Below are 23,369 nucleotides of genomic sequence, written 5' to 3'. Positions count from 1 at the left end.
AGAACGCAGGAAAACTTGGCGCGAACTGGGAAGGACTATATCAGATTATGAAGGTTGTTAAGCCCTGTGTTTATCAACTCATGAAGTTAGATAGAACTCCGATCCCGCGATCTTGGAACTCAATGCATCTCAAACGATACTACTACTAGTTCGTTTCGAGCTTCGATCAAAAAAAAAAAAAAAAGAAAAAAAAAAGCCTCTGAACTACTTAGTCGGAGCAAAAACCCCTTTTGTACTTAGAACTACGAATGGCTTGATCCCTTTAAAGGGTACGTAGGCAGCTCGTTACCGAGTCGAGCTATAACATCAATAAAATTTTATTAAGTCAAATATGACTAAGTTTTAGTTCGGAAATCACAAGGGACCAAACTCCTTGTCTTTACATCGACTTCCTGGCCAGTTTTTCGATAGCATTCCACATGAATGCAAACTTAAAAGCCGAGATCCGTCTCGCGAGCACCCACATGGTGTCGTGGTTAAGCCACATATCAAAAGCTGGGCCCTGTCCCGCAGTTGAATTTCTAAGTCACCAAGAACAATAAGCCGAGCACATCTCGCATACTTAGGTTCGACTTAGAAAAACCTTGAACTCGTTTCGTGCGTTTACAGGAGTTCGAACTAGTTCACTCTTCCAGTACGAAATGATTCACTTGGGTTCCCCAGGCCGAGCTCGTATGCTCGCACAATAAGCCGAACTCCTCAGATTCGCACCATAAGCCGAGTTCACAACACTCGCAAAACGTAAGCCGAATTATCGCAATTCGCTATCAAAAGATGAAAACCACGTTCAAATATCATCTCTTATATACCGATCTAGTACTTGAGCACTAATCTCAAATCATTACCGACGAAACAAAGTTAAAATTCGAGTTAGATGCCGATCTACTACTTAAAAGCCTCCTGAAAGGCAAACGAGTTCAAAAGAAGCCCACCAAGGGCCCAGAAAGAAATAAAAATTACAAAAGAACCCATGCAAGGGTAGTCGAGTTCGATTAAAAGGAAGAAAGGAGAAAAACTAAGCAGTCTTAGAGGTGGCAGCTTGATCGACCTTCAGCATCTCTTCGTTAGAACCGAACTACTCACCAATCATCGGATCCTGAGCGCTTTGAGTCGCGTTCACAGCCGGGGCATCTTCTTCCTCAGCAAAAGGACACATCCGTTTATCCTCTTCAGTAAGGACGCAAGCGTCGACCGAACGGAACTCCTCCAGGGCCTTGGTGTGCTTCGCCTCAATGTCCGCCACCATCTCGGGTGGAACCATGTACAAGCCTTTCCTCTTGAGCTGCTTGATAAAACCGAGGACCCCAGTGAGCTGGTTGTAGACCAGGTACGGCTTACGAGCTCGGTCAGCGTCATCCAAGCTTCGGATAACCTTCTCTAGGCGCTCGCAAGCCTTTGCGTGCACGCTCCTAGCCCGAGCCCTCCAATGTGCCACCAGGTCCTGCAACCACCCTTTGTCTTTCTCGAATTCCCTGGAAAATAGGCTCTGAGCCTCAGTCAGCTTGGCCTTCACCGCCTTCAGCTCCGCGCTCTCCTGTTTTAATAGCTCCACCGAAGAGTGCAGAGTCTCGTTAATTTGAAGCTCGGTGGCGAGACGCTCCTCCGCCTTGGCTACCCTTTCCTCGAGCTCGGAGATCCTTACTTGCTCGTCGAACAGGGCTACTTCGTATGCAGCGACCAAGTTATTGGTCTGACTGGCGAGCTGCACAGAGGAAAAAATAATTAAAACTCATACTTGGAGAAATGTCCAAATCTATAAAAAAGTAAGTAGATTACCACTGCAGTCGTGTGAGCGATTCCCTTGTACATGTTGGGAAACTGGAGCTCGGGAACCGAAGGAAGGCTTGGGACCTCTGAGGAGATCTTGTGATAAAGCTCGGCGCAGGCATCTACGTTCTCCTCGAAAGGAGTCTCCTCATCGTAGTCAAAACAAACTCGGACCCTCTTAGCCGGCCCGTGCTCTGGAGAACCCTCGACATGGTCTCTGGTTTGCCTTTTGCGGGAGTGCGAAGCTTCAGCTCGGTCTTGAGAAAGAGCGAGGTCCGACGCCACAGCCGCCGGTGGATCGATCTCAGCGGGTACATCTTGCACCCGAGGAGAATCCTCTGTCTTCTTAGTCTTCTTCGAAGACTTCTTCTTCTTCGTCTTCTTCTGACCAACCTGGTCAGATGAGTTCGTAGCAGGTGGCAACTCCTCCGGCTGTACATTGGCCTGTTCGGTAGCAAGGAATGGAGTCGGATCAGCCACGTTCGGTTCCTCCTCGTCGAAGAGAGTTGGGATCTCGTCTATTGAGAGCATCCTGGCAGTTCGGGTGCGTTGAGTTCGCGACTTCGGTGCTTTGCATTTAGGAGCGGCTCGAGGCTTGCTAGCTCGAGTTTTTAGTTTCCGCGGTTTTGGTTCGCGAACAGAACCTACAATGAAAATCTGTCAAAAGGAGGAAGTCGAAGCAAATAAAGAAGTAGACTGAGTAAAAACGGAATTTAGTAAACAAACCTGCTTTCTTAGCTCGGCGCTGAAGGATTTCTTCCCAAACCTCAGGCCAACGACGCTTACCAGCTTCACTGAAGGCTTCTTCGAACTCAGAGGTGAGTCCGGAGTTGAGGATAAGGCTCGGGAGATGACGACCTGCGAAAGATGAAACAAAAGAAAGTTAGTCAAATATGAGGTCAAAAATTAGTAAAAGTATAAGCTCGTCTAGTTCACCGATCGGAATCTTCCACTCCGATTGAGTTGGGATGTCAGAGTTGCTGACGGTGAGATCGTTCATCTCTAGATAAAAGTAGAGAGATTCCCAGTCGTTGAATTTACTGGGTTTCGGTCCAGTAACAATATTCTTCTTCGGCTTGGCGTTCGCAGCGAAGAACCACTCCTTCGATTTGTGGATGTTGACCGAGAAGAGATCTTCAAAAAGCCGACTAGTTGGATCCCTGCCAAGCTCGTCGCAAAGAGATACGAACCCTACGTAGTTCGTTATCGAAGCTGGCATCACTTGCGAGAGAGCAACGCCGCGACGATTGCAGTAGCCGATCAAGCGAGAAGGAATTGGGAAGGAGAGCCCGCACTGCGTAAAATACGTCAGATAGATGCAGAGAAAGCCCTCGGGGACGTCCCATGGCCGATCTCCAGCTTCCGGGATGATAAAGACAACTTTATCTTCAAGCCCATTTTCTTCAAGCACGGCACGAACGGCGCCAGGAGAAACGGAAGAAGAAGGTACGGTGTGGGGGCGAACGACTTTTCGTCTCGGAAGAGGTGGTGAAGCATGAATTACCGCCTCAAGATCGTCTTCGGCACCTCCTGTTTCAGTAACGTTTTCCTCGGCATTGCCTTCCTCAATCTCCTCGACCCCTTCGATCTCCTCAATCTCCTCATCGATGTTCGGCCCAGCACGAGCATCTGTCTCACGAGCTTCTGGCTGTCCGGTCACTTTGACTCGTGGTCGAGAACGGCTACTATTGGCATCAACCGATTTTGAGTTTTTTCGGACTAACTGTGGAGGGCTATTCTCTTCTTGAGACGAGTTCGGTAGATGAGGGTTTGAAGAGGAAGAGCTCGGTTCTGAGGATTCGCGACGATCTTCCGGAAGGATTTGGTTAGAAGAAGAGTTAATTGAAGAGCTGGAAGACATCTTTGAGTTCGGAAAAGTAGATCTAAAGGGAATCTGGGAGAAATGAAGAACATTATGAAGATCAACCAGAAAAGAATGAAGATTGATCGGATAATTTGAAGATCGAACGGACAACTCGAAGATAGCTCGGAAAAATCAAGGATTCGCGGCGGCGAGAGTTGAAGAAACGAGAGGAAACAAAGAACAAAAGCTAGAGAGAGAAATGAAATCTAGAGAGAAGGGAAAGCGGCGTACCTTATATATGCTTGAGGCGAGAATAATGAATGCGAGAAGAAGTTTGCCTTTTATACACAGTGGGAATCGTGGGTTCCTCGATTTTTGCAAGGATCCCGTAATTCACGCGCCTCATTGAAGACAGGGGCGAAACGTCCGGGAATGCGAATCGACGGCAGTTGCCGAGCTCGGTTCGTGATCCATTAACTAAGAAATGAGTTCGACTGAAAGTCATCCCCTTTCACCGAACTGAAGGGGGGGCTAACTGTTGGAGGTGAAAACCGCACCCCGGTTTTCTCCGGTACAAACCGAGATCGGTAAACCATAAGTCTGGTTTACGAAGGGACGTACCGAGAAAAGATGGGCCGAACAAAGATGGGCCGAATACGGCCCATCAGGCCGAGGTCGGTGAGAAACCTCTCAAAGAAATAGAGAGTTTCCATGAGTTCGGTCGAAACAGGAAAGTTTCCTAATGGAAAAAGGAAACTTGGGAGAGAAAAGGAAAGGAACCGAGAGAAAAGGAAACTCCTCTCGGTCCCATATCGTCTAAGGCGGGCTTGAAGACCGACTTAGGAGATATATATATAAAGGGAGACGAATCGACACCAGAGAACACAAGTTATTTCCCGAGAAGACTTAAAGACTGAGAACTCATTACGATAGCTTCTTGGTCGCATTAAGTCTTAGTTCGTTATTACCTATCGAAATAACCGAACTCAGTTGTATTTTGCTTGATTTGATCTAATAAAACCGAACTTCCAATCTAAATTACTGTTTAGTCCCTTGTCGATATTTGCATATCAACAACTACTAATTAAACTTTTGAAAATGGAAACATAATTGTAGACTCTTGAAACTAACGACACTGGAAGGACTTACGATGGCAAGTCATAGAGGTGCAAGGAATTGTCATTGCACGAGCATAGCAATACCGGTTTGGCTTCTGCATCATGCACGCCACAGAGAGCTAGCACGCCCTGGATTCAATTAGCCATTTATAGTTGCATATAGATTGAACCAAAAAAAGAGGAAAACATTTCACCAAAAACGCAAGGAACTGTACGTATTCTTCTTTGTGAGTGTTAGTTTCAAATTCATTTCTTATAGTTTCCTATATATTTTAGTTTTTACATAATTTGAAATGCTGAAAATCAAGATAAGAAATGTATGGAAAGTAAATTTGACGATAAGATTTCTGTGATTTACAATAGAAAACCGAAGGAGGAAATTTGGATGATTATAAGGAGACAAGTGGATCACTGGAAGTAACCAGGGCCGTCAGCCGTGCCTACCTTAGAAAAAATGGAAACAACTTGCAGACATTTCATACTTTTCTAAAAAAACATTTGAGCCCTTATTATATAGTTTGATATTTAACGTAGTGGTGAGTACTGAGTACTGGTAAGCGTTTCATATTCCTATCATATTGCATGGATTTTTAATTAGTTTGATTCTTTTGATATATTTTTTACTTTTATACTTATCCCTATTTCACTATTTGTGCAATAACTATTTAATTTATATTGTTTATTTTATTTGTTAAAATTATACTTTTTCATGTAAAGTTCTTCATATTTGGTCAGTTTCGTTGATATATTTTTATAAATTTGGACAAAAATGTTTTTGGTTAATTTGAAATATTTTGCAGATTGAAGATATTACTACTCACTATCTTATGTGTTAATTTTTGGTGTGTAATTTTTTTCTTAAGCTTAAATTATATCAAATTACGATTTTATAGTGTTAATTTTACGATTATACTTTGTTTACCTCTAAAACATTAGGAACGCTCTAGGAATAAATGTGGCTAATGTACAATTGGTTGGAACAAACTGAACAAGTGATAACAAATGGTTAGAATAAAAGCTAATGTACGGTGCAACAAAAGTTCGAATAATCCAAAATTATTAAGGGAAAAACTCTAATCTTATTATTTCCATAAGCAGTGTATATATACATTACATAACTAATGTATCAGAAACCCTAATGGGCCATGAGACATTAACCTGATGGTTAATGGGCCGGTTACTAGAAGTTCATTTGTTTATAACACTCCCCCTTGGACAAGGTAACCGTGCCTGTCACAAAACCGGGATCTCTATAATGCGCTGGGGAACGTTGCCTCATTAAAACCTTACCAGGAAAACTCAGTGGGAAAAACCATGGTGAAGGAAAAAGAGTACAACACGCATTACTCCCCCTGGTTTAGGCATCACTGTAGATCTCTAAGTCTACACATTCCTATCTGATGAATGAGCTTCCGGAGTGTAGAAGTCGGTAATGATTTAGTGAATAGATCGGCTGAATTTTCGCTTGATCGGACTTGCTGAACCTTGACCTGACCATCCTTCTGTAGCTCATGAGTGAAGAAGAATTTGGGCAGAATATGCTTCGTCCGGTCACCTTAGATGTAGCCGTCTTTGAGTTGAGCGATACAAGCTGCATTGTCTTCATACATCACCGTAGGCTCCTTATCTTTGTCCATACCACAATCTGATCGGATATGCTGAGTCATGGACCGCAACCAAACACACTCTCTACTAGCTTCGTGAATGGCCAAGATTTCCGCATGGTTGGATGAGGTAGCGGCAATAGTCTGCTTCATGGATCTCCAAGATATGGCTGTTCCTCCATGCGTGAAAACATAACCGGTTTGAGACCGGGCATAGTGCGGATCTGACAAATATCCTGCATCAGCAAAACCAACTAGACCATCCTTGTTATGGTTAGAATAAAATAATCCCAAGTCCTTAGTACCTTGAAGGTATCTAAGGATGTGCTTAATACCGTTTCAGTGCCTTTGAGTTGGACACGAACTAAAGCGAGCTAAGAGGCTCACGGCAAAGCAGATGTCTGGTCTAGTGTGACTAGCCAAGTACATTAATGCTCCTATGGCACTGAGGTATGGCATTTCAGGACCGAGGATTTCTTCATCATCCTTCTTTGGACCGAATGGATCACTATCCAATCCAAGGCTCCTCACAACCATTGGGCTGGTCAATGGGTGGGCCTGGTCCATATTGAATCTCTTGAGTACCTTTTCAGTGTATGCCAATTGATGCACAAGGATTCCGTCATTGACGTACTCAAGTTGTAATCCCAAACAGAATTTAGTTTTGCCTAGGTCTTTCATTTCAAACTCTGCTTTTAAGCATTCAACTGTTTGGGCGATTTCACCAGATGTTCCGAGGATGTTCAAGTCATCCACGTATACTGCTATGATTACAAATCCTTTGTTTTGATATTTTCTGATGAAGATGCATGGACTGATCGGATCGTTTTCGTAGCCTTCTCTGATGAGATATTCGCTTAACCGGTTATACCACATACGTCCGCTTTGTTTCAGTCCATATAAGGATTTGTTCAGCCTAATGCAGTGTTTATCACGAGATGCATGCTTATCTTTGAGCTCAATACCATCTGGTAATCTCATATAGATTTCACTGTCCAGTGGTCCATAAAGATATGCGGTTACAACATCCATTAACCGCAAATCTAAGTTTTCTCTTATGGCCAGACTTATGAGGAATCGAAATGTAGTTGCATCCACCACTGGAGAATAAGTCTCCTCATAATCGATTCCGGGTCTCTGTGAGAATCCTTGTGCTACAAGGCGTGCCTTGTATCTAACGACTTCGCCGAGTTTGTTTCTTTTACGCACAAAGACCCATTTGTTTCCCACTGGTTTAACATCGAATGGTGTCCTTAAGATCGGACCAAACACATTCCGTTTCTTTAAACTATTCAACTCCACGTTTATGGCTTCTTTCCATTTCAGCCAATCTGATCTACGAGTGCACTCAATTATAGACGTGGGTTCTAGATCCTCTTGCGTGTGCACAATCTCAAGTGCTACCTTGTATGCAAAAGTTTCATTGATGTCGACATCTTTTCTGTTCCATAGAGAACCGAATATGATATAATTGATTGAGATCTCATTATTATCAATCCCTTCAGAACCTTGAGTTTTGGCGTCCCAAACCTCTTGAGAGGGTTCGATAGGGTAAGTATCAGCTGAGGCTGTATCCGTGTTCTCTTGAATCCCGGTTTCAATCATTGCACCTTTCTTTGATTTCCGGGGATTCTTATCTTTGGAACCTGGTGGTCTGCCACGTTTCTTACGTGCGTCAGACTCTTTAGCAACTTGACTTTTCCCTGAGGGGACATCTATTCGTACTGGTGCATTACAAGCTGGTATGTACGATTTGGTAACTTTGTTCGGGTCAGCAAAGGAATCTGGCAATTGATTAGCTAGCTTTTGTAAATGTATAATTCTTTGGACCTCTGAATCACATTCTAGAGTCCGAGGATCTTGCCATTGTGTGGATGTTTGATTCCATGAAAGTTCTTTTACCAGCTTGTCTGTCTCACCACCTAATCTAGGATATACCGATTCATCAAATCGGCAATCTGCATATCTGGCTTTAAACAGATCTCCTGTAGTTGGCTCGAGATATTTTATGATGGTGGGAGAATCAAAACCAACATATATTCCCATCCTCCTTTGAGGTCCCATTTTAGTCCTCTGTGGTGGTGCAATGGGTACATAGACTGAACACCCAAATGTTTTAATATGGGAGACGTCTGGCTCATGACCCGTTAGCAATTGGGATGGTGAATATTTGTGCTCACTAGATGGTCGTATGCGTATTAGTTCAGCGGCATGTAAGACTGCGTGTCCCCAAGCTGAGACCGGGAGTTGTGACCTCATGAGTAATGGTCTAGCAACCCATTGAATTCGTTTAATGAAGGATTCAGCTAATCCATTTTGTGTATGGACATGTGGAACGGGATGTTCAACACTTACCCCCATGGACATACAATATTCATTAAATGCTTGGGAAGTGAATTCACCAGCATTATCAAGACGTATAGTCTTTAATGGGAAGTCTGGAAAATGGGCTCGTAATCTGATGATTTGGGCCAATAACCTAGCAAAAGCCTGGTTCCTAGAAGAGAGCAGACAGACATGCGACCAGCGGGTCGATGCGTCAATGAGGACCATGAAATATCTGAATGTCCCACAAGGTGGGTGAATTGGTCCACATATGTCTCCTTGGATTCTTTCCAGAAAGTTCAAGGTCTCTTTAGACACTTTGACTGGTGAAGGTCGGGTAATCAGTTTCCCTTGTGAGCAAGCTGTGCACTTGAGGTGCTGAGGGAAAATACCATTTGGTTTAAGGCTGTGCCCTTTAGAATTCTAGACTAATTTACGCATCATGTTCGCACCGGGATGACCCAGACGATCATGCCAAATAGTGTAATCTAAAAACCGTGCTTTGATAGCAGCATTAGCCTCAATCATACTGACTTTAGCATGGTAAATGCCAGTAGATACGGCGGGTATAGTTTCAAAAACTTGTTTATGGCCATTTATCATTTTAGTGATAATTAAAAACTCTTTGTTCCCTTCATCCTGAGTTTCGATATGGAAACCATTCAATCTTATGTCTTTGAAACTCAATAGGTTTCTCTTAGAACTGGGTGAGTATAAGGCATCAGAGATGTCTAGATATGTGCCATTTGATAACAACACATTAGCTTGGCCATGGCCCTCTATTAGGCTCGAACTACCCGCTATAGTGCTAATGTTTGCGGTTTTGATTACTAAATTTATGAAGTAATTCTTGTCTTTTAGAATGGTGTGGCTCGATCCACTATCCACAATGATATCCATATTGTCTTGCATATCTTTATTAAACAAGAATTATAATTCAATAACATGCAAAAATGAGATGTAAATAAAACATTACTCCATAAATTAAAATGTAAAAGCAAAAGGTCTTAAAAATCCAAAGTAAAGACAATAAATCCCAAAAACAAAAGATAAAAGTTTAAGGAGTAATGAAAAACAAATTCAGATTTTTTAGATCAATCAAGGAGGTCGGAGAGCTCTTAATCCATGCCATCAATCTTATCATCCTTTGAGTCATCTTCATTGATTTGATGAACCAGGTTAGCCTCATGATTATCTTTCCCATACTTCTGGTAGAGCTCAGCAAGATATTTGGGAGTACGGCAGATCTTGATCCAATGATTAGTCATTCCGCATCTTGAGCAAGGAGTTGGTCTAGATGAACTGCCTCTTTGGGTTGGTTTGTTGATACCACGACCCTTACCCCGACCAAAACTGAGGTTAGGTCGGTTTTCTTGGTTCGGTCTACCGCGTCCTCTGCCGCGCAGTCCATGTCCATTTCCACGTCCACGTCCACGATCTGAGGATCTGTTACGTTGGACGAAGTTGGACTCTTTTCTGGTTCCTTCTGGCAATGAGGCTGATCCTGGAGGCCGCATGGCACTGTTCCTCAACAGAAGCTGATTGTTCTTCTCAGCAAGCAGTAAGCAAGATATCAAATCCTCATAGGTGCTATGATTCATGGCACGGTATTGTTGTTGGAGAACAACATTGGGAGTGCCAAAAGTAGAGAATGTTTTCTCTAGCATATCCTTATCAGTGACCTCCTCGCCACATAGTTTTATGAGTGCAACTATCCGAAAGAGTTCGGAATTGAATTCTTCGACGGATTTGAAATCTTCGAACCGTAGGTTCTTCCAGTCGAACTTGGCTTGGGGCAGTATGACCGTTTTCTGATGGTCATATCGCTTTTTCAGTGCCACCCAAAGTTTGAGTGGATCCTCAAGAGTGAGGTATTGTTGCTTGAGAGACTCAGCGAGGTGATGGCGGATAATAAATATCGCCGAGTACCGTTCTGTTTGAGTTGCGGTGTTGGGATCTTTGATGCATTCACCCAGACTTTTTGAGTTGAGGTAGATCTTGGTGTCAAGGGTCCATTTGAGGTAGTTATCTCCGGAGACAGTGAGTACCTCATATTCGACTTTCTGAATGTTTGACATCTGAAACATATAATAATTTATGTTAAATAATCAATAGTATGAGACTATGGTCATTGGAATAAGGGATTTAAGGTATTCTTGGGAAAACTTTCCATTTCAGGAAACTTGCTATTTTAGGAAACTTGCTATATAAGGGAACTCTAAAATCGAACCTTAGGGTTTATAACCTAGCCGGTTTACTAGGGTTTCCAAATTTAGCTCTAATAGATAAACTAATTTGAAATTAATTTTTTTTTTTTTTTTTTAGATTAATTTTGGAAACTAATTTGAAATTAACCGATTAAGCTTAAACCGATCGGATTGATCGATTAAACAACAAAACCGGTTAAATTAGATTTAATTTTGGAAACCGGTTATTAGGGTTATTAATCGGTTAAGGGATTTGCTAGGGTTTAATTTTTATTAGGAAAAACCGATCAGTTTAAACTTAAACCCTATCGATTTAGGATTAGAATTTATCGGTTTATAAACGGTTTAGGTGGATCGATTGGTTTAGAGTTTAAGGGGTCGATTGGTTTAGGATTTAGGAGCTTGCATAGACCGGTTTTAGGGTTTTCAAGGATCGGATCTAAGATAAATAACCGATCGGTTTAGGATTTAAACCGATCAATCTCGGTTTAACGATAGACAAACCAAAACGATTTTAGATCTAGGGTTTTGCAAAGATTTAGGTTTCGGTTTGCAAGGAATTTTAGTGTTTGGTTTAGATGATGCTAGGACCGATCGGTATAGGGTTTGAACAAAGCATTAGGGTTTAGGTTTTATATGATAAAGCCGGTTAGGAAAATAAAACCAATTAGGGTTTTGACAAGAAGAAAGAGGATCGGTTTGGTTATGGTTTTAAAAACGAAAAAGACGATGAAGAATCATGAAAAGAACCGATCCATATTAGGATTTTCAAAAAAAAAAAAAAACCAAAACTTTGATTAGGATCTATAGTTTTAGATAATACCTTTTCGCCAAATGGATTTCTGACCGGCTTATGATCTGAGAGCTAAAGACCACAGATATCTACTGGAAACTCCTGAGAATGATGGCCAGAAGGGAGGACGAACAGCTGCTACTATAGAGGAACCACCGCTTGGAAAGAATCACCCGCTAAGGTGGGACAGCGCCGATTGTTTTGAGTCTTGAGGGCGCGTCTGGTGTCGGATTGAGGAGAGGTTTTCACCACTAGATTCTTCTCTTCCAGGGCTTCAAAATGATATGTAGATCGCCTTCTAACTCCTTGTATTTTGAGAGATATGATTGTTTGAAGTTGAGCTTCGTGCTGATAATGTATTAAGGGAAAAACTCTAATCTTATTATTTCCATAAGCAGTGTATATATACATTACATAACTAATGTATTAGAAACCCTAATGGGCCATGAGACATTAACCTGATGGTTAATGGGCCGGTTACTAGAAGTCCATTTGTTTATAACACAAATAACTTTTTTTGAATATACAGTATATATGTATTGACTATTGACTGGCGGAATTAAGTTTTAATAATTTTTTTCTATATTTTTTGGAGAAAAAACAAAACAAAACCCGTACTTTGAACACTATGCAATTGTGGAAGCTTTCTTAGCATAGAAACTTCTCATTTCCTAAGAACTGAATCTTAGCTTAGATATAGTGTAGAAATATTAGAGAGTAATTAGGTCAGTTTTGAACTGAATATCATAACTAAGATGTTTAATATGATTTGATTTGCTTTCAGTTGCGTCCTCTCCCGTTGATGGTCAAATTTCTCTCTAGGTCAAACCGGTAGGGATAGGACGGAGTTGATGTGGCGGGCTTTGTGAAGATTTATGTTCGCGGTGGTCCGGTGAACTCTGTTTAGGCCAGTTTTTGTAGCTTTTTATTTTTGGGTTATAACTCTTAACTAGACTATTACGATCTAGAATCGGAGAAGAAGAAGTTGAGAAAGATAAAGTTTGTTGAAGAATATTTTCTCTTATTCCTCAGAAATGTGACCGTTTACAATATATACAGTTGCAATGTGTAAACCAGCCTAAACCAACACCTAATCTTAATTTACAGTTGAACCAGGAAACTGATACTAACCTTAACTGGACATAAACCATCTATAACTATATCCTCCAATATAGACATATGGGACATACCGAATAGGTTAAATGAAAGAAAAAAGTAATTTATTTTCATAATAACGAAGACCGTTCAAATATATACCCATAAAAAACACTATGTAATCTGTTGTGTAAATATGGTTTTTCTTCTTAAAATGACAAACTATATATACGTGCGGTGCATATGAGTTAGTTTAGGTGAATGGAGAATATGCTCTAAGATTTTCTTATGCTTTGAATCCGAAAGAAAACTAAAGAAAGATAGTTAAAAAAATAAAATAAAATAAAAGGTAAACTATATTTAAAAAAATGTCAAGCAAAACAAAATAAATTAAGCGGAAGGATGTCTTCATCTAATTTGTCTGACTGAATAGTGTGTCTTTTACAGACTTACAGCAACAAACAGCATCAACTTCAAGGTCACGGCTGTAAGAGACACCGTGACCGTCACGGCGTGACTAATCGCATAAGTAAACGGCGTCACGGTGGGACCAGCAAAATACGTGGGTAATTAAGTGGGTCCTCCATCGCTCTGTTCTTTTAATTATCGTCACTGTCTCCTAGGAAAATGTCAGAGTTATTTCGTCAACATTAAGTACGAAAGAATCAGCCATTCAGTAACTGACACGTGGCGGGTTGTAAGTGAGTCCTTTCTGCATATTTTCCCGCCTATATATTTGGATGAGACCGTTGCCTTTTTTGACGACCTAGAATAAATCGCTACACAGTCGGCTCCGGTAATGTTGCTCTCTCTTCTATCTAATTGCACATTAATTTTTTCTTTGCCTGATTTTTTTTTTTTTTTAATTTCATTCTTTGTCTGTTTTTTTTTTTTTGGTGAGGTGTCAAAGAATTTGAAACTGCTTATTTCGATGCACAAAAACCAAAAATAGAAAGTTATATACTATACTATTTGCTTTTAGCCTTTTACATCAACATCCACAAATAGGTGTAGGTTAGATTCATCACGGAAGTAAATTAATGGAGTTGACTGAAAAAGTTGGATTCGGTTTCTAAGACCATGTTTATCAATGGTTTCTGAGAGAGTTTCTAGTATTTTTTAGCATTTTTTTAATCTAAAAAGCATGTTTAATAAAGAGGATCGATCCTAATTTTAGGATTAAAAGGATCGATTCTTGTTTGTGACGTGGACATTTTTCATTGGCTATTGAAGATTGGAGGAAATTTGGTGTTGCAAAATTTTTTTTGGGTCGGCTCATATTTCATATCGCGTGAAAAAAAACCCTGGAGCCACCACCGATGCGATTTCTTCCGGCCATGCTCATCTGTCATTGGCGATGACCGTCATCCGGCGGAGAAATCGACTAACCGGCGGCGTCTTTTCTTCCAATCGCGGCCTGAAATCGCATCATCGTCGGTGTCTTTTCTTCGACGACCTCTCGCATCATCGCCGGATTCTTGGGCTGCATCGAATCGACAAAAAAAGATAAGTACAAACGAATCTAATCTATGTTGTTGTGGTAGTGATGTTTCTCACCTGTAAATCGATTTGGGCATAGTTTATAGACGTTTTGATTTGGGTTTTTGATGTGCTTTGTTTTTATCCTTGCATGCATATGAAATCGATTATTTGTTGAGATGATTTGGTTTTAGGTGTTGTGATTTGAGATTGATATGGATCGATGGTTGTCAAAATGATATGTATTCGATTATTGCTTCAGATGTTTTGATTTTGTTATTGCTTGAGCTTCATGCTTGATGTTTTATATGAGTTTGAAATGGTTCGATGGTTTTGAGAGTCATATGTCTTCTACTTGTTTTGAAAATGCATTAATATGGTTCGATATGCTGTGCTGCTAGTTTGATATGGATTTTTAAATGATGTCTTATACTTGAATGGATTTTTAGATGATTTGAGTTTGTTAACATGAAAAGAAGTCAAATGTCTCGGTCCTTGTTAGACTTGAGTTTTGGTTCTGATAATTTATTTGTTTGTCTGAAGCTTTGGTTGCAGGGTTCCTCTTCATGTCTCTAAAAACAACAGAGTCATGTCCTCCAGTCCTGCCAATATCTCAGGTTAGTATTTATAATTGCGTTTAGGTTAGTCTAGGTTTGTATAGGTTAGTGTAGTTTAATGGTTAGGTTGATAATAATAAATGTGTAATGCTAGTTTATCGGTTAGTTAGGTTGTAATTGGATTAGGAGAAGCTGGTTAGACTGAGCTGCATATCAACATGAATGCTTGTCATGTCGATATGGTTGTGTGTGTTGAATGCAGTTGTTTTCTTTTTGCATCTCCTTCTTCTCATTGTACTTAAAGGATGTTTCTGGCCACTTTGTTTTTGCATCTCCGATCAGTCAAAGCAAAACATCATCTCTTCTTCTTTGTTCTCTATCATCTTCTTTGTCTTTCTTCGTCTCTATCTTCTCACACCACCAACTTCATTCTTCCCATTTCCCTTTCTCGATATGTCTTCATATCCTTTCAGCCAGTCTTCTCCTTTTCTTGACCTGTTGAACAGTCAACAGGAGAGTGCGGCTACATTCCCCTGTGTCCCACTAGAATCTTCGCAGCCTCCAGTCTTCTGTTCTCAAGGGTTTCAGGGAGATGTAACCTTCAGTGAAGAGAAGGAGAAGGAGAAGGAAACAAGCTCCAGGAGGGTGTGGACGCCTAGTGATGATGTGCTTCTGATTAGCTCTTGGCTCAACACGTCGAAGGATCCTGTCATCGCAAACGAGCAGAAGTCAGGTACTTTTTGGAGGAGAATTGCTGACTACTTCAATGGAAGCCAAAAGCCATCAGAGTTTGTAAACCGGGAGCCCATTGCGTGTAAACAAAGGTGGCAGAAGATAAATGAAGCAGTTTGCAAATTCTGTGGTGCCTATGATGCTGCAACAAGGCAGAGAACATCTGGCCAAAACGATAGTGATGTTCTAAAGCTTGCACACGAGATTTACTACAATGACAATAAGAAGAGGTTCACAATGGATCACGCCTGGAAGGAGCTTCGTAGTGATCAAAAGTGGTGTGAGCAGAACAGCTCCAAAATCGATGGAGGTTGTAAACGACGAAGGGTTGAAGATGGAGCTCAGTCGGGTCCAGATGAAGAGGCCGATGAAGTTCAAGCAGGAAGCAGGCCTCCGGGTGTTAAGGCCTCAAAAGCCAAAGGGAAGAAGTCAGGCTTTGTGATCGATGAGAAAGCTGTTTCAAGTTTAATGATCTGTGGGGCATAAAGGAGAAAGAACTGGCCATAAAGGAGAGAATGTCGAAGATGTCATTGCTTGACCGTCTCATCGCCAAGAACGAGTCCCTGACAGAGTTCGAAGAAGCCATGAAGCAGAAGCTGATAACAGACTTGTTGAATGCATAATTTGTGTCATGTTTGTTCGATTTGTCATATGATCTTTTAGTTATCTGTTTTAGTTATCCGTTTTAGTTATCTGTGTCATAAACCCTTGTTGTTTTAGTTATCTGTTTGGTTGGTGTATCGGTTTTTAAAACCCCTTCTGTTTAATGAATCTAGCTGGTTTTCTTTAAATGAACTCTGTTTAGTTGTTGAGGATTTATGTTTGTTCTTTAAATGAAGTCTGTTTAGTTGTTGAGGGAAGCCTTTTATGAGGACTGATGTTTGTTTTAATACATGTTTCTGTTTTAATGAACTCTGCTTTTGTGGTTGTGTTTCCTTTTTTTGTAGAATTGGAGATTCATGTCTCCTCGTGACATGAAAAGACAAAGGCATAAAGAGACAATGCCATTGTAGAAGATGCCCGTGACACAAGGAAACAAAGATATCAATATAAAGATAACAGAGAAGATGCCCGTGACAAAACTGTGTGGTCTATGGACATTTCTAAATTTCTATTCTTTTGTGTGTGATGTAATATATTTTGTGAATTTGACAGCCACAAATCTGAATGCAACTTTGCCTATAAATATGACAAACGAGCTCCATATAATTCACATCTTTGCCTTTCTAAACATCTTCTTTTCCATCATCACTCCAAACGACAATGCAGCCTCAAGTTTGTTGTTTGTTTTTCTTCTTCTCAAGATTTTTGTGGTTCTTCTCAAATACAATTTCGCTTTCCCAATTATTTTCGGATTCACAAATCCTTTTCCTCTCTTTGTGTCATGGCTTCCTCGTCTTCCAATAACAATTATGAGGAATCTGAAAATGACCCCTTTGATCAATTTTTCGAGCAAGCCTATACACAAAATTTTGATCAAGCTTTTAATCAAATTTATGATCAAACGTATGAAAATCTCTACAATGCTTATGTTGCTCAGCAGGAGACAAGCAATCCAAGGAAGAAAAGAGCTTATATTGAGAGGAATCGCGAAGATGGCCACAACTGGTTGTGGAATGATTATTTCGCAGAAAATGCAACATATACCGATAATCTCTTCCGCCGGCGTTTTAGAATGAACAAGCCATTGTTCATGCATATTGTTGAGAGGCTTAGCAATGAAATTCCCTATTTTCAACAGAGGAATGATGCTTCCGGAAGACCTGGTCTCTCAGCACTTCAGAAGTGTACAGCAGCTATCCGTCTCTTGGCGTATGGTACCGCTTTTGATACGGTTGATGAGTATCTTCGTCTAGGTGAAACTACGGCTCGTAAATGTTTGGAACATTTTGTAGAAGGAGTAATTGTTCTCTTTGGGGATGAGTACCTCAGACGACCCACTCCAGAGGATCTTCGAAGACTACTTGCTGTTGGAGAGTCGAGAGGGTTTCCCGGGATGATATGAAGCATCGATTGCATGCATTGGGAATGGAAGAATTGTCCCACGGCTTGGAAAGGACAATATACCCGTGGTTCTGGCAAACCCACCATTGTTTTAGAGGCTGTAGCCTCATATGATCTGTGGATATGGCATGCATTTTTCGGACCTCCAGGTACTCTAAACGATTTAAATGTTCTTGAACGTTCACCGGTTTTTGATGATATCATCAACGGTCAAGCTCCGCAAGTAACTTTTTCTGTCAACGGAAGGGAGTACCATATGGCTTATTATCTCACAGATGGAATTTATCCAAACTGGGCTACATTTATACAATCCATAAAAATTCCCCAGGGTCAAAAAGCAAAATTATTTGCTACCAATCAAGAAAGCGTTCGGAAAGATGTGGAGCGTGCTTTTGGAGTACTGCAAGCTCGATTTGCCATTATTAAAAATCCTGCTCTTTGTTGGGATAAAGCCAAAATTGGGAAGATTATGAGAGCATGCATCATTCTTCACAACCTGATCGTAGAGGATGAACGGGATGGATTCACGCTACGAAATGTCTCTGAATTTCAACAAGGAGATGAAAACGGAAATGCACAAGTGGATCAAGATTATTCTACAAACATGCCTACAAATATTGCTAATATGTTCGATGTTCGAAATAGAATTCGGGATAATCATATTCATGCCCAATTGAAAAAGAATTTGGTTGAACATATGGCAAAAATTTGGATAATACTAAAATTGAGTGTTATTGTTAAATTTGTGTTGTTTTATGTTTTATAAATATTGTATTAAGTTTGTATTGTTTTTACATTTTAAAAATGTAATATTACTAGTTTCTTTTTAAATAATAGTTTTTTTTGCACTTTAAAAAAAAAATTAGGAAAATCATCTAAATTTCTCCAATGCACATACAAAAAACTAAAGTTTCTAATTGAGTTTTTACTACCAATTTTAATAATAAACTATTCAAGTAGAAACTCACAAAGTTTCTCTGATAATCATGCTCTAAGTTTCTACATATGCGTTTTAGATTTTTCAGACTAGATTTGAGTCATAAATAGAAAAGCTTATTACTTTTTGCTTTCTTTTTGTTCGTTATGGTCTTTCTTCTCTGTGAGATGGGCACATATCCTCCACAAAAAAGGAAAAACAAAACTGATATTGCTACTTCTTTTTTATTTCAGTCAACTTGACATTGTTACTAAATTACAAAATTACAAAAAAACAAAAAAAAGATGCTGTGAAGTCTTATTTATTTATTTTTTTCTTTTTTTGACAACATGTGAAGGTCTTCTTTTACAGCTGAAGTTCTTCTTTATTTTTTCTTTTTTTCTTTTTTTTTTTGACAACATGTGAAGGTCTTCTTTCACAGCTGGTGGAAGAAACGCTATCATTTTCTAAATAAAAGTCATCATCACAAAAATTAGAGAAAGATAATATCAGTACTAATTATGGTATATTATATTACCCAGTTAAATGCAAGATTTTGAGTCAATGAAATATGATTTATAATTTTAGAAAAAATAAAAGAAATATGATTTATAAAAATTGTTTGTTAGTTTTTTTATGTATTCTTGTTTCATAAAGATTATTGATTTATTAGGTTTTTTATGCTTTTTTAATTAACTGATGTTAATAAATTAATTGTGAAGTTCAAGAAATATTCATCAATACAGTAATTTTTAAAAATGAATTGAAATACTATTGTTATGAAATTTATTTATTCATGGGAAAAGTATTTAGCCAGAGGGAAGAATGCATGTACAAGTAAGGGGTATTAAATATTTTAAATTTGTATGAAAATGATAGAAAATCATTTTACTATAAATAGAGAGAAAGAGAGAGTAATACTAAGATATATACATAGCTTCCTTTTTTTGTGGTTAGATAACGAAAAGACCTTTAGGAAGAAAAAAAAGCCGGACTAAAGGCGAAATACTGAACGAGTTGTGGGAGTCTCCGAGTGTGATTTTGGGAGATGGAGGAAGAGAGAATGAGAGGCTCGAAGAGGAGGCCATTTCAAGGTATCGTATCAGATCTCAGAGGAAGAGCCTTGTGTTACAAGCATGACTGGGTCGCTGGTCTCCGTTCTGGTTTCGGGTACTCCTTTTTTTTATTGGTCAACTGGTATCGGGTACTCATAAACCTGCTCATTGATCCAAACTAGATTCTTACCTTGTTCAAAAACAATAAAAAAAAAAAACTAGATTCTTATTGAGACGAAAGAGTAATAAAACTGTGATGAACTAATTATTATTATTTGGGGGACGTTTTTGCAGGATTTTAGCACCAACGACGTATATATTTTTCGCCTCTGCGCTTCCGGTTATCGCCTTTGGCGAGCAACTCAGCCGCGACACAGGTCTATCTTAACCCTTCCTCTCAAAAAAAAGACACTTGACTATCTTTTTTTTTTTTCTTCTTCTTCACGGTCTGTGTTCACGTGAAACAAAAGTTTTCAAGTGGCTTCGATATTTATTTATTTATTTATTACGGGTTTGTGTTCACATCGAACAAAAGTTTTCAAGTTGCGCACGTGAATTGAAATATCTCTGATTTCAGTTTTACCCCCAAAAAAATCTCTGAATTCAAGAGAAGATTCGTTTTCATAATATGTATGTATATTTTATAGATGGAGCGTTGAGCCCAGTGGAGACGTTAGCATCAACAGCGTTATGTGGGGTGATACACTCGATACTGGGTGGACAGCCATTGCTGATTCTTGGAGTTGCAGAACCAACTGTCTTAATGTACGCTTACGTGTACCACTTCGCCAAAGGCAGACCAGAACTGGGCAAAGAACTCTTCTTAGCTTGGGCTGCTTGGTAATTTTACTAACACAACTCTTTTCTTGTATGTTGTTTTTCTTTTTTTTTTGGGTTTATGTATAGTTATGGTTCTGCTGGGTGTTATAAATTGAAGGGTGTGTGTGTGGACGGCTTTGTTACTGTTCCTAATGGCGATATTTAACGTGGCTAATATCATAAACCGGTTCACGAGGATCGCTGGTGAGCTGTTTGGTATGTTGATCTCCGTTCTATTCATCCAACAAACCATTAAGGTAGTTCAACCACCTCTTAATAATGATGATTTTATATATTATCAAATCTTATATAGCTTAAAAAAATTGAGTATATATATATATATATAATATCAATCGAAATTAATTAAACATATGGGATGTTTGAAATGAAATATTGAAAGGGAATGGTGAGCGAATTTAAGGTGCCAGAACATGAGGACTCAAAACTAGAAAAGTATCAGTTTGAGTGGCTCTACACAAACGGACTTCTCGGCCTCATTTTTACCTTTGGCCTTCTCTACACCTCTCTGAAGAGCAGAAAAGCTAGGTCTTGGCGATATGGAACAGGTAAGCCAAGACAAGGCCTTTATCTTTTCATGCTTTCTTGACCATTTCTCATGTGTATATCTTGAATCTTTTTTTTTTTCCTTTTTTGTTTAAACAAGGATGGTGCAGAAGCTTCATCGCAGACTACGGAGTTCCTCTGATGGTTGTGGTTTGGACAGCATTGTCTTTCAGTACGCCATCAAAACTTCCCTCTGGTGTCCCGAGAAGACTCTCTAGTCCTCTTCCATGGGACTCTGCTTCTTTAGGACACTGGACTGTCATCAAGGTCGCAACCACTACAAGTTTTTTAAAAGAAAATCTTGTTTCATCAAGATATGAACCTGTTTTAAGACCCGTCTTTGTTCTTTACAGGACATGGGGAAGGTCCCTCCGGCCTACATATTTGCAGGGTTTATACCGGCGGTGATGATCGCAGGGCTCTACTTCTTTGACCACAGCGTTGTCTCGCAGCTCGCGCAGCAGAAGGAGTTCAACCTCAAGAACCCTTCTTCGTATCACTACGACATCCTCTTGTTGGGTTTCATGGTAATCATTCAAACCTCCATTTCAATGTTATCTTGCGCAAGCTAAACCTTTACAACATTTGACATTTGTTTTTCTTCTTCTTTAGGTGTTGGTCTGCGGATTGCTTGGTCTGCCTCCCTCCAACGGAGTTCTTCCACAGTCACCTATGCATACCAAAAGCCTCGCTGTTCTCAAACGACAGGTTTCTTTCTCGTTAAATCTCAACACTCAGATGTTTCAGATCAAGCTGGTCTTGATGGTTTATTTTGGGTGGTTTTTCTATGTTCAGTTGATCCGGAGGAAGATGGCGATGACGGCCAAAGAAAGCATTAAAAGGAGAGCAACTTCCTCCCAAGTGTACGAGAATATGCAAGAAGTCTTCATAGAAATGGACAAAAGCCCACTTGTATGTATTACTCAACTCATAATTCAATGTCCCCTTGGTAAAAAGAACCAACAAAAAAATTGTAACATCTTTTATTTAATCTATAGCCTCAGACAAACGCAACACATATACTGGAGCTTCAAGACTTGAAAGACGCAGTGATGAAGAAAAGTGACGACGATGGAGATAGCTTCGAGGAGAGCGGTTTCGATCCAGAGAAGCACCTTGAGGCTTTCTTACCTGTTCGAGTCAACGAGCAGAGAGTGAGCAACCTGTTGCAGTCACTGCTAGTGGCAGGTACAGTTTTGGCTATACCAGCCATTAAGCTCATACCGACTTCTCTCCTATGGGGCTATTTCGCTTACATGGCCATCGATAGTCTCCCGGGAAATCAATTCTTCGAACGCACGGTGCTTCTCTTCGTCCCACCAAGCCGGAGATTCAAGTATGTGCTCTTGAAAATGCTCTGTTTTGTTTCATCTTTTCTCAGATTTCTTTGCAAGAACTGATCATATCACCTGCAGGCTCTTGGAAGGAGCGCACGCGTCCTTCGTGGAGAAAGTTCCTTTCAAGTCAATAGCTGCGTTCACACTGTTGCAGATATTCTACTTTGGGCTGTGCTACGGAGTGACGTGGATTCCGGTGGCCGGGATCATGTTTCCGGTCCCTTTCTTCCTCTTAATAGCCATCAGGCAATACCTTCTCCCGAAGCTCTTTAAACCAGCCCATCTCCGAGAACTCGATGCCTCTGAGTACGAGGAGATCCCTGGAACTCCTAGAAACCCCCTCGAGCTCTCTTTCCGGGTGAGTCGACTCAATTTTCTATATAATAATATTTACATTATACTAGTCTCAGGAGCTTGTGAAAAGACTTGAATATTGTGAATTGATGCCTGAGTTAACCTTTGTTTTGAAGTCGACTGGCTCGATGAGAGAGGTCCTAGAGTGCGATGCTGAGATTTTAGATGAGTTAACCACGAGCAGAGGCGAGCTCAGAGTCCGTCCGGCCAGTCTTAGCCCTGACAAAGGCCACCAGGTTTAATACCTTTTTTATGTTTGATATCTTTTCGTTGAGTTGAATCTTAAGAAGTTTTTTAATAGACTCATGTTGTTAACCTGCAGATTTACCCCAAGGAGATAGTAGAAGCAGGGGATGAGGACATTAGTATTGTGAGAGAGTGATCTTTCAACGATCGATCACAATCAAAGATCATTTTTCAAGTGACCGTAGGTCACATGCAAAACCATGTACTATTATTGTAAAACAAAACACAGATGATACTTGGATTTTTGTCCTCAAATAAGCCCAAGTATCAAGATGACGTGTTTGTGAAGACAATGTTCTTAGCTGTATGAATCTATTAACCACTGGTTATTATGTTTTAAAACCTTGCGGAGAAAACTATCGTTTTCTTTTATTTCCGTTATATTAACTTCATAAATCAATACATTTCATATTTTGTACTAAATGGTTGTTTGTGAGAAGATATAAAACTAAAAGTAGTAGTGATAAAAGATTGACCCTCCAATATATTTTGAGATTGTTATCGAATGTTTTGTAAAAAAGAAAAAACAAGAGACCGATTACACTTATTCATTTAAGCAAACTAATACGAAAATTAAAAGATTACATTTTCAG

The 23,369-nt window shown here is 39.9% G+C and overlaps 5 protein-coding genes across 5 annotated transcripts; 3 read left to right on the top strand and 2 right to left on the bottom strand.

Annotated features, from left to right (window-relative positions):
* Nucleotides 1-984: 984 nt before the first annotated feature.
* Nucleotides 985-4,917, bottom strand: LOC112086697. Its single transcript, XM_024155880.1, has 5 exons — nt 4,905-4,917; nt 4,721-4,818; nt 2,494-2,625; nt 1,777-2,411; nt 985-1,702 (listed from the first exon to the last, which is right to left on the bottom strand). The coding sequence occupies exons 2-5, from the start codon at nt 4,791-4,793 to the stop codon at nt 1,076-1,078; spliced, it is 1,467 nt and encodes a 488-aa protein (XP_024011648.1). The 5' UTR covers nt 4,794-4,818; nt 4,905-4,917; the 3' UTR covers nt 985-1,075.
* Nucleotides 4,918-9,736: 4,819 nt separating this feature from the next.
* On the bottom strand, nt 9,737-10,696 carry LOC112082207. The gene has a single exon (XM_024149599.1). The coding sequence runs from the start codon at nt 10,694-10,696 to the stop codon at nt 9,737-9,739; it is 960 nt and encodes a 319-aa protein (XP_024005367.1).
* Nucleotides 10,697-14,792: 4,096 nt separating this feature from the next.
* LOC18009069 (boron transporter 4) lies at nt 14,793-23,180 on the top strand. Its single transcript, XM_006390325.2, has 14 exons — nt 14,793-14,809; nt 19,359-19,571; nt 19,751-19,833; nt 20,104-20,296; nt 20,394-20,532; nt 20,676-20,841; nt 20,940-21,106; nt 21,193-21,366; nt 21,452-21,547; nt 21,635-21,751; nt 21,838-22,175; nt 22,255-22,534; nt 22,647-22,766; nt 22,853-23,180. Exons 2-14 carry the CDS (start codon nt 19,450-19,452, stop codon nt 22,910-22,912), a joined length of 2,055 nt encoding a protein of 684 aa, XP_006390387.1. The 5' UTR covers nt 14,793-14,809; nt 19,359-19,449; the 3' UTR covers nt 22,913-23,180.
* Nucleotides 15,203-16,104, top strand: LOC112082201 (glutathione S-transferase T3-like). Its single transcript, XM_024149561.1, has 2 exons — nt 15,203-15,919; nt 15,970-16,104. The coding sequence occupies exons 1-2, from the start codon at nt 15,203-15,205 to the stop codon at nt 16,102-16,104; spliced, it is 852 nt and encodes a 283-aa protein (XP_024005329.1).
* Nucleotides 16,866-17,486, top strand: LOC112082195. Its single transcript, XM_024149537.1, has one exon. The coding sequence runs from the start codon at nt 16,866-16,868 to the stop codon at nt 17,484-17,486; it is 621 nt and encodes a 206-aa protein (XP_024005305.1).
* Nucleotides 23,181-23,369: the final 189 nt, after the last annotated feature.

Source organism: Eutrema salsugineum, unplaced genomic scaffold (genome assembly GCF_000478725.1).
Source record: "Eutrema salsugineum unplaced genomic scaffold, Eutsalg1_0 scaffold_9, whole genome shotgun sequence".
NCBI classification, from domain to species: Eukaryota; Viridiplantae; Streptophyta; class Magnoliopsida; order Brassicales; family Brassicaceae; genus Eutrema; species Eutrema salsugineum.
Note: the sequence above shows the minus strand (reverse complement) of the source record. Positions and strands in the feature narration are given on the sequence as shown.

Excerpts from the sequence above, each read along its gene's own strand:
- LOC112086697 (XM_024155880.1), bottom strand. The coding sequence starts at position 4,793 with ATGATGCAGAAGCCAAACCGGTATTGCTATGCTCGTGCAATGACAATT. Across the intron at positions 2,626-4,720 it reads CACCTCTATGACTTGCCATC|GTCGTCATCTCCCGAGCCTT; the intron begins GTAAGTCCTTCC and ends CATCTTTCGCAG. Across the intron at positions 2,412-2,493 it reads GCGCCGAGCTAAGAAAGCAG|GTTCTGTTCGCGAACCAAAA; the intron begins GTTTGTTTACTA and ends TTTTCATTGTAG.
- LOC112082207 (XM_024149599.1), bottom strand. The coding sequence starts at position 10,696 with ATGTCAAACATTCAGAAAGTCGAATATGAGGTACTCACTGTCTCCGGA.
- LOC112082201 (XM_024149561.1), top strand. The coding sequence starts at position 15,203 with ATGTCTTCATATCCTTTCAGCCAGTCTTCTCCTTTTCTTGACCTGTTG. Across the intron at positions 15,920-15,969 it reads AAGGGAAGAAGTCAGGCTTT|GAGAAAGAACTGGCCATAAA; the intron begins GTGATCGATGAG and ends TGGGGCATAAAG.
- LOC112082195 (XM_024149537.1), top strand. The coding sequence starts at position 16,866 with ATGGCTTCCTCGTCTTCCAATAACAATTATGAGGAATCTGAAAATGAC.
- LOC18009069 (XM_006390325.2), top strand. The coding sequence starts at position 19,450 with ATGGAGGAAGAGAGAATGAGAGGCTCGAAGAGGAGGCCATTTCAAGGT. Across the intron at positions 22,535-22,646 it reads CCCTCGAGCTCTCTTTCCGG|TCGACTGGCTCGATGAGAGA; the intron begins GTGAGTCGACTC and ends TTTGTTTTGAAG. Across the intron at positions 22,767-22,852 it reads GCCCTGACAAAGGCCACCAG|ATTTACCCCAAGGAGATAGT; the intron begins GTTTAATACCTT and ends GTTAACCTGCAG.